We start from the raw sequence: 8967 nt of genomic DNA on the forward strand, positions 1-8967 counted from the left end.
GGTGTTGTGCTCCATAGCAAACACAGGTTCCCACAAATGTCTCTGATCTCTCTCTCTCTCTCTGATCGATTGGTTGCCCTTCGCCTGGCGTCACTTGAAACCGGCTCCTTTTGAATCTGCTCAGCATCAAACACACAATGCTGTTGTAACAGGACTTAACACCATGCCCTGAGGCAAACCCTTTAAAAACAGGTTTTTTTTTTGTAACATCCAGCCTGAATTCTGGTGAACTTGAAAGCTCATACACTATTATGATCCTAACAGAAGACATTATTTCATGGACTGTGACTTTGGCGGTTTGGATTTTACTCTTCTCACCAGGCAACTGCCCGGCATCCACCCCAGGAGGCAGGTTTGGGATGCCCACAACTACTCTGCACCCTAAAGAGTCTTGCAAGTTGCCAAAAAGACGTGTCCTGCGTCTTTGCCAGATGCAAATGAACACACAGGGCAGGAGTGCTGTTCCCATTTTCTGTCTTGGGCACCAACCGGTCTTGGACAGGCCACAGTGGGGTTGCCAACATCCCGGTGGGGCCTGGATATCCCCCAGAATTACAACTGATCTTCAGACTAGAGATCAGTTCCCATGGAGAAAATGGCTGCTTTGGATGATGGCCTTTACAGCAGGGGCCCCCAGCCTTTCTGAGCCTGCGGGCACATTTGGAGTTCTGACACGGCATGATTGGCGCAGCAACACAGTGGCTGCCACAAAGTGGCTGCTGCAAGAGACGGGGCCAGCCACAAAACGATTGCCACAGCTTAACTTCAGTCAGACAGTGCAGATCCTTGTGCTGTGGCCGCGGCAGCGGCCAAACATCTGCTTGGCATGCAGAAGGTCCCAGGTTCAAACCCTGGCATCTCCAGTTAAAGGGACCAGGCAAGTAGGTGATGTGAAAGACCCCTGCCTATGACCCTGGAGAGCTGCTGCCGGTCTGAGTAGACAAGACTGACTTTGATGGACCCAGGGTCTGATTCAGTATAAGGCAGCTTCATGTGTTCATGTGTTCATTTTAAAAATATCTGCACAGCCAATCAAATCTCTCATAGTCGCTCAGAAGCCTTTCTGGGCAAAAACCCTTCCTGACCCCACCCACTTCCTAAAAACACTTGGCTGGTGCTAGGAAAGGTGTTGGCAGGTGCCCAGGCACCTATGGGCACCACTCTGGGGACTAGGGTTGCCAACCTCCAGGTACTAGCTGGAGCTCTCCTGCTATTACAACTGATCTCCAGCTGATAGAGGTCAGTTCCCCTGGAGAAAATGGCTTCTTTGGCAATTGGGCTCTAAGTCCCCTCCCCAAACCCCACCCTCCTCAGGCTCCGCCCCAAAAACCTCCTGCCGGTGGCGAAGAGGGACCTGGCAGCCCTACTGGGGACCCCTGCTTTGTGGCATTATATCCCCTCCCCAAACACTGCCCTAAATTCCACCCTCAAATCTCTAGGAATTTCCCAATCTGGAGTTGGCAACTCTAAGCCATGGTGATCAGCATGCAGAATCCTGGGCTTCGGCGCAAAGGGAAATGGCTCCTTTGAAGTTTGGAGCAAATATATTGCTTCATTAGTGTTGCCACAGCAATGCGCCCCCCCCCACTGCCTTCTGCATCCCCTAAAACTGATTTCCTTCTCCCACCGATGATGCTGCAGGGGGAAAAGAAACAGATGGAGAAAAAAATAATGAAGGGGGGTGGGTGGTTGGCAGATTTCTCATTCCTTGCTGCGCTGCCTGTCCCTTCAGGCCACGCTCCGGCGCTGCCTCTGTGTGCTCGTGCATGCAGTTCGTCTGGGCCAGCCATGACACTGTGCTTCTTTGCCCTGCCGTATTGATCCAGAGGACGTGGTAAGGTGCAGGGCATGGATGTGCGGCAATTAGGGATGAAAGCGTTGTCAAGTCATCAATCAGCTGGCTGATGGGAGTTTCATAAGTGGGGTTTTATGTTCAGGGGCACGTTGCACCCGGCGGGGTTGTTGGAAACAGTCTAAGCGTTACTCCTGGTCTTTAAAAATCGCTTTATTAAATAGGTCTGTTAATTGACAAGATGTCCTTATACGTGTAGTCAGCACTGAGAACAGGAAGGGATGGGACAAGAGAACCATTTGGCTACTTAGAAGCAAGACCGAGAAGGGAGCGGCTGGTGCTTCATTCTCCAGGGGCAGGAGATTTATCAATATAGCGCTGGAACGTGCCTGACTCTGCACGTAGTCCAAGAAGGCAGGTCCCTGCCCCGAGGAGCTTGCGATGCCAAATTTGAGAGAGCCAGAGCGGTGTAGTGGTTAAGAGCGGTGGACTCTAATTTGGAGAACCAGGTTTGATTCCGCACTCCTCCGCATGAGGAGTGGAAATTTTGGGGTGGAGCCTGAGGAGGGTGGAGTTTGGGGAGGGGAAGGACTTCAGTGGGGCATAATGCCATAGAGCCCACCTTCCAAAGCAGCCATTTTCTCCAGGTGAACTGATCTCGGTCATCCCAGGAGATCTCCAGCCACCACCTGGAGGCTGGCAACCCTACCCTGAGCTGGCACGGTGCAGCTAGTGAAGCTCATGGGCACAGCAATGCCTGACTTTGCCCTGCTGGTGGAGATGTGGTGTGGCCAATGAGGAGGAGCACAGCATTACCTGTACTCCTCTTCATTGCACCCGCCATATCTCGGCTGGTGAGGAAGAGCGCAGCAGCGCCTGGCTCTGCCCTGTGCCAGCAGAGGCGTGGTGTTTCTGCTGAGCACCTCTGTGCCCACCTCTGCCCTGCTGGCTCAGGAGGAGAGTGGCTGGCAAGGAGGAGCATGACGATGCCTCCTTTCTCTCCAGCAGGCTCTCTGGCCCTCCAGGTTTCGGAGAAGGGGGCATGGCCCCTCTCCAGAGCCATTTCAACCTCCCTGCCCCCCAGAGAGGGGTGAGTGATGATCAAATGGCTGTTTCACACTTTGAAGATGAGATGTGCCAGAAGCGAGTGCAGTTTCCTTCCCCTGACCAGCTCCCCAAAGGTTTCGATACAAGGCTGGCAGGCTGCAACCGCACACTCCGCAGCGTCTCTGTGGCAAATTACAGTGTGCCATTAATTAATGGCTTCTTCTCCCTGCTCTGCTACTGGGAATTGCTGGGAGCACAAGAAGGAGGCGGGTGGAGGAGACCAGCACAGGGCTTGCCAGCTCTGGAAATACCTGGAGATTTGCGTGTGTGTGTGTGTGTGTGTGTGTGTGTGACGCCTGGGGATTGGGGAGAAGAAGAAGAGTTAGTTTTCATATGCCGACTTTCTCTACCATGTAAGGATCAAATCGGCTTACAATCACCTTCCCTTCCCCTCCCCACAACAGACACCTGGTGAGGTAGGTGAGGCTGAGAGAGCTCTAAGAGAACTGTGACTAGCCCAAGGTCACCCAGCTGGCTTCATGTGTAAGAGTGGGGAAATAAATCCAGTTCACCAGATTAGCCTCCGCCGCTCATATGGAGGAGTGGGGAATCGAACCTGGTTCTCCAGATTAGAGTCCACCGCTCCAAACCACGGCTTTTCAACACTGCACCATGCTGGCTCTCAATGAAATCCAGAACAGATGCAGCTTCCGGGGATGCTTTGGGTACCACTGACTGGGGTGGATTGGCCGTTTAACTCGCAGGGAAATTTCCCCATGGGACACTGCCCTGAAGGCAATCAGAAGCAAACCGAGACAAATCCCAGCAACTCCGCCAACTCTGAACAGCGGCCGCTTGGCTTGGACCTTTTGTTGGCAACGGTCACTGGTGTCAGCTGACCAACTGTCTCCTCCCGCACCGCTGCCAGTTTGCAGGAAGATGCCAGTTTGCAGGAAGATGCAAACTAAAGCCCATTGCTGGCATCATTGAGCTGAATGGGCCCAGCAGTGCCAGTTTGGAGCACCAGAGGAGCTAGGCGGCTTGGCTTGCTCATTTCACTTCCCACTTGCTCATTTCACTACCCTGGGCATGCAAGAAAGGGCCCCAAGAGTCAAACACTGATGCAAACCCCATCTGAACATCTCTTTCCTTGTCCTGGATGGCCCAGGATGGCCTGATCTTGGAAGCTAAGCAAGGCCAGCCCTTGTTAGTATTTGGATGGGAGACCACCAAGGAAGTCCAGGGTGGCTACGCAGAGGCAGGCAATGACCAACCACATCTGAATGTCTCTTGCCTTGACCTGGATGGCCCTGGATAGCCTGATCTTGTCAGATTTCACAAGCTAAGCAGAGTCGGCCCTGGTTAGTACTTGGAAAGGAGACCACCAAGGGTTGCTAAGCAGAGGCAGGCGATGGCAAACCACCTCTGTTAGTCTCTTGCCTTGACAACCCTACAGGGGTTGCCGTCAATTGGCTGTGACGACAGCATTTTCTACCACCCCCACTATGGAGGGCAGCAGGAGCTGAGAAGAGCTCAGGTTTACTTGCAAATATTCTGCGATCCCTAAATACAAACCATCTCCCCCAACTAAAAATCTTGAGGGGGGGGGGGAAAGGAGTGTACTTTGATCAGCCTGCCTCGGAAATCCAACATCAAAGGGCTCTTTAATCGTGCAGCTCCGTTTCTCCCGTTGGTGGCCCACCCCTGCCTTATGCCCACCCGCACCACCATTTCCCAAAACCATTAATTTAATGAAACCATCAAAAATCTCCATTTTGGACGGCTCCAACATGAAGGTGAAAACGCCCACTGTGGATTTCAGTTCCTGCCTTCGAGCAGCATCCAGCTCCAAGTTGGCAGAAAAGGTCAGGCTTTGGATCGAAAACTGTCAAGAAGGATCACATCCTCCCAGAGAAGATGGGCACTTAGAGCATCTTGGAGGACAAAAAGATGGAGTGTGCCATTTCCATGGAAACGGACAGATGTTTGCATTTGGAATTTGGCCAGTTGCGCTCAGAGTCAGCGTTTGCACCAAAGATGTCTCACTTCAGCCGCCTCCTTCGGTAACTTCAGGTGGGAATAACCCTGGAAAAGGTTTGGGATCCCCAACTTGAAACCTTGACCATCGATAGGCAGGTGGCGAGGTACCTCTTCAACTATGCCAGGGGTGCCCAAGCTTCTTGCTCCTTGGAATCCTGACACAGAGTGGCGGGCACAGCCACAAAATGGTTGCCACAAACCAGCTGCCACAGGAGGTGGAGCCAGCCACAAAAGGGCTGCCTCAGTCACACAACGAAGAAGATCCTTGGGCTCTGGTGGCTGCAGCCGCCAAAGCAATGCCTTTAAAAGCCCTAGAATTGTAGGGAACTTGCCAAAATCCCCACTGCAGTTGGAGAACCTGTAGTGTTTGTGGGCTTCCTAGAGGCCCCTGGTTGGCCCCTGTGTGAACAGACAGCTGGACTAGATGGGCCTGGGTCTGATCCAGCAGGGCCTTTCTTATGTTCTTATGTACTGCTTTTCCTCCTAAGCTCCCTTAGATTGCAGAAAGCTAGAAAAGGCTTTTCTAGGGAATTAACGGCAAAGGTGGGCAGACTTTATTGCTCCCTAAAGCACCACTTAAGAGCCCCGTGGCGCAGAGTGGTAAACTGCAGTACTGCAGTCAAAATCTCTGCTCACGACCTGAGTTCGATCCCAAGGGAAGTTGGTTTCAGGGAGCCGGCTCAAGGTTGACTCAATCTTTCCGAGGTTGGTAAAATGAGTACCTGGCTTGAGTAAACTGTAGAGGACTGGGGTAGGCAATGGCAAACAACCCTGGAAACACAGTCTGCCTAGTAAACGTCAGGATGTGACATCACCCCATGGGTCAGGAATGAACCTGGGACCTTCTGCATGCCAAGCAGATGCTCTAACATGGAGCTACGGCCCTTCTCAATACAATTTTTGGAAACCAGAGCACTGCAGCCCAGGTCTGCATAATGTTTCTTGGGGGCAATCTTGAAGAGGAAGCACAGAGCAGGCTCCCGTTTGGACCCTGAAGCCGCTGAGAGACCTGCTGTACCAAACCAAAGATCCATCCGGGACTCCATCCTCCTTTCCAAGCAAGGCAAGAATCCCCTTCTGTTCCTCCTCTCCGCAATTGGTATTCAGCGGCATACAGTCTCCGAACAGACTTTCTCTCCCTCTGTCATTGTCTTCTGCCAGAGGACGAAGACGTTTTTGTTTCGTTTGATGTATCCCCAGTAATACAACAGACCCTTCTCCCTGGTTGTGTGTGTTTTTTTTTTATTGTACTGTTATATTTAATGCCTTGATGTTTGCCACCTTGGGGCTTCTATTTGGGCCAAAAGGTGGCACATTAATGTTTTCAATAAACAAACAAACAAAATGGAGGTCTCATTTAGCCCTCTGGGCTAATTGCCACTGAGAGGCAGTTTACTTCTGTTAATCTCTTTTTAAAAAGTCCACATTAGTGGCCATCAGTACCTCTCGTGGCTGTGAATTCCATCAAATGACCATTGCCTTGGTGTAGTGGTTAATAGTGGTGGTTTGGAGCGGTGGAGTCTGATCTGGAGAACCGGGTTCGATTCCCCACGCCTCCACATGCAGCCTGCTGGTTGACCTTGGGCCAGTCACAGTTCTCTCTGAACTCTCTCTGCCCCACCTACCTCACAGGGTGTCTGTTGTGGGGAGCGGAAGGGAAGGTGATTGTAAGCCAGTTTGATTCTTCCTTGAGTGGTAGAGAAAGTCAGCATATAAAAACCAACTCTTCTTCTTCTTGTACAAAGAAGGCCCTTCTTGCGCTTTCCGATCCCTTTCCTAGTCATCCCTAACTTGGACTTTGTGTTCTCCACCCGCCCCACATTCTTGAGTGGATGTTTTCACAGAGCTGGCAGTCACAGCCCCAAGACTAACCTCTTTTCTGGTTAGTCACCACCAGTCTGGACATTATTTGTTTCAGTGCACAGTTGGGATTACTTTGTTTTTGATTTTTGGCTCCGGTGCGCTTCACTTCACAATGCACCTCATTTGTCCTGCTGAAGCCCCTCTCCCCGTTCGGAAAAGGCCCTTTCAGAGCTCCTAGCCCACTGCTTCAGTTTCCATCACGCCAAATAATTTCGTGCCTATCTGCAAACTTACCCATCGCCACTTCTCACTCCCAATTCCAGATCATTCGTGAAGAATTTAAAAGCCATGGCTCCAACGCACAGCGCTGAGGACCTCTGATGCTCACTTCGGCAAACCAAGGGATATTTAGGACTGCATTTGACTAATTTAATTTTTATTTATTGGCAGTCCCTAGTTGAGATTTTAAATTGTGCGGTTTTATGTGTTTTTAAAAATAATTGTTGTTTTATTTACATTGTAAGCCAACCCGCAAACAAAGTCTGCCTAGTAAACGTCGGGATGTGACGCCACCCCATGGGTCAGGAATGACCCACTGCTTGCACAGGGAACATCTACCTTTACCTTTAAGCCACCTTAAGTTCTGCAAGGTAGAAAGGTGGCTAATAGATGTTTTAAATAAAATAAAATATTTTGCAGTATTGTGCCAAAAACACTTGGGTGGGTTGTTGCCCCCCCTCTGATTTAGGCCAGAGAGACCAGACTGGTTTGGGGACCACCTGCCCTTAGGAAGAATTAGGGTTGGCTCTGTTACGAAAGGTAGGTTTTTTAAAACAGGCGTTAAACCTATTTTAAGCTGCTGGCCTCTCTGATTCATCTCCCCCCCCCCCGCCCCTGCACTGAGTTTAGTGACAGCCTTGGAGATAATCCGTTCCCATGCAAACATTTCCATAAAACGCCCATCAGTTGCAAGTGTCTGCAAGCTGCTCCTACTCTGAAGGCCCCTAGGAACAAGGAGGTTTGGGCACGGGGGCTTCATCTGGGCTTCGCCAGGCCGCTCAGAAAAGACATCCATAGCCAGACTCTGTCTATCCTGTCCTCCTGGCTGGCCGTGCTTTCCAGAAGCCACGGATGGCAGGGCCGATTCCGTCCAGACCAATCCACTCCTGTCCCTGTGCCTGCCAGGGCTCGCAGCTTGGTGTAGTGGTTAAGAGCGGTGGTTTGGAGCGGTGGACTCTGATCTGGAGAACGGGGTTTGATTCCCCACTCCTCCACATGAGCGGCGGAGGCTAATCTGGTGAACCGGGTTTGATTCCCCCCTCCTCCACATGAAGGCAGCTGGGTGACCTTGGGCTAGTCACAGCTCTCTCCAAACTCTCTCAGCCTCAACCACCTCTGATGCCAGAACTGTGACTAGCCTCAGATCATCCAGCTGGCTTCATGTGTAGGAGTGGGGAAACCAACACGGTTCACCCGATTAGCCTCCGCCGCTCCTGTGGAGGAGTGGGGAATCAAACCCGGTTCTCAAAATCAGAGTCCACCACTCCAAATCACTACACCATGCTAGTAGTTGTGTTGGTCTGCAGCAGAACAGCTAGACTCGAGTCCAGTAGCAGCTAGATTCGAGTCCGGTATCTGACCAAGGGAGATCTCCAAATTTTTGTTGGTCTCTAAGGTGCTACTGGACTATTCCGGTTCCAGAGAGCCTTTCCAAGTTTGATCTGTTGGTTTATTGACTCGTTCTGCCAGGTTCCTGTCAGGCTGATATTTTACAGTTTTACGCTGACTGGTTTATTGCCACTGTATTTTACACAAACTTCTGAGCAGATTTCCTAAACAAACAAACCCATAAATCATGACAACCCGGGGAAGAGATGATCCCAAGGAAAAGCCCGCTCTTCACTGTGGTACCTGTCAGTAGGTACCCCAACACAGTTGCAAGCGAGTAAGGCCAAGAGGGGTGCGCCCAGCCTGGACCGCCGGTGGACAGCACCCCACGGCCCGGCTCCATCAGTTCTCTGCAGTGAAGGGGCAGAATGCTCTTTGTGGATTCCTCTTCCAGAACCGCTGGCCAAAGGCCCACCAACGGTCACACAGAATCCCACAAATGTTCGAGTGGTCCTTGTAAGAGTCCGAATCCCCTGATTCTAAGAGATTGTCAGACGGCCACTTTAGAGTGAAAAGCGTTCCACTGGCTACTTGAATGAACTTGGAATTATGGGATACACATCAATCTCACTGCTGCAGTTACCACTTAGGTGGGCTACAACGGTTCCCACCTAATT

General features: G+C 51.3%; 1 protein-coding gene across 1 annotated transcript in view; it reads right to left on the reverse strand.

Moving 5' to 3' along the window:
• The window catches only part of LRRC24 (leucine rich repeat containing 24), a 33706-nt gene extending 30870 nt beyond the window's left edge, over positions 1 to 2836 (reverse strand). The window contains exon 1 of the mRNA XM_056854616.1: positions 2630 to 2836. Within this exon, the coding sequence (XP_056710594.1) occupies positions 2630 to 2836 (207 nt within the window). The remainder of the gene's footprint in view (positions 1 to 2629) is intronic.
• Between the last annotated feature and the right edge of the window lie 6131 nt (positions 2837 to 8967).

The sequence above is a fragment of the Euleptes europaea genome, chromosome 8 (genome assembly GCF_029931775.1).
Source record: "Euleptes europaea isolate rEulEur1 chromosome 8, rEulEur1.hap1, whole genome shotgun sequence".
In the NCBI taxonomy this organism is placed as follows: domain Eukaryota; kingdom Metazoa; phylum Chordata; class Lepidosauria; order Squamata; family Sphaerodactylidae; genus Euleptes; species Euleptes europaea.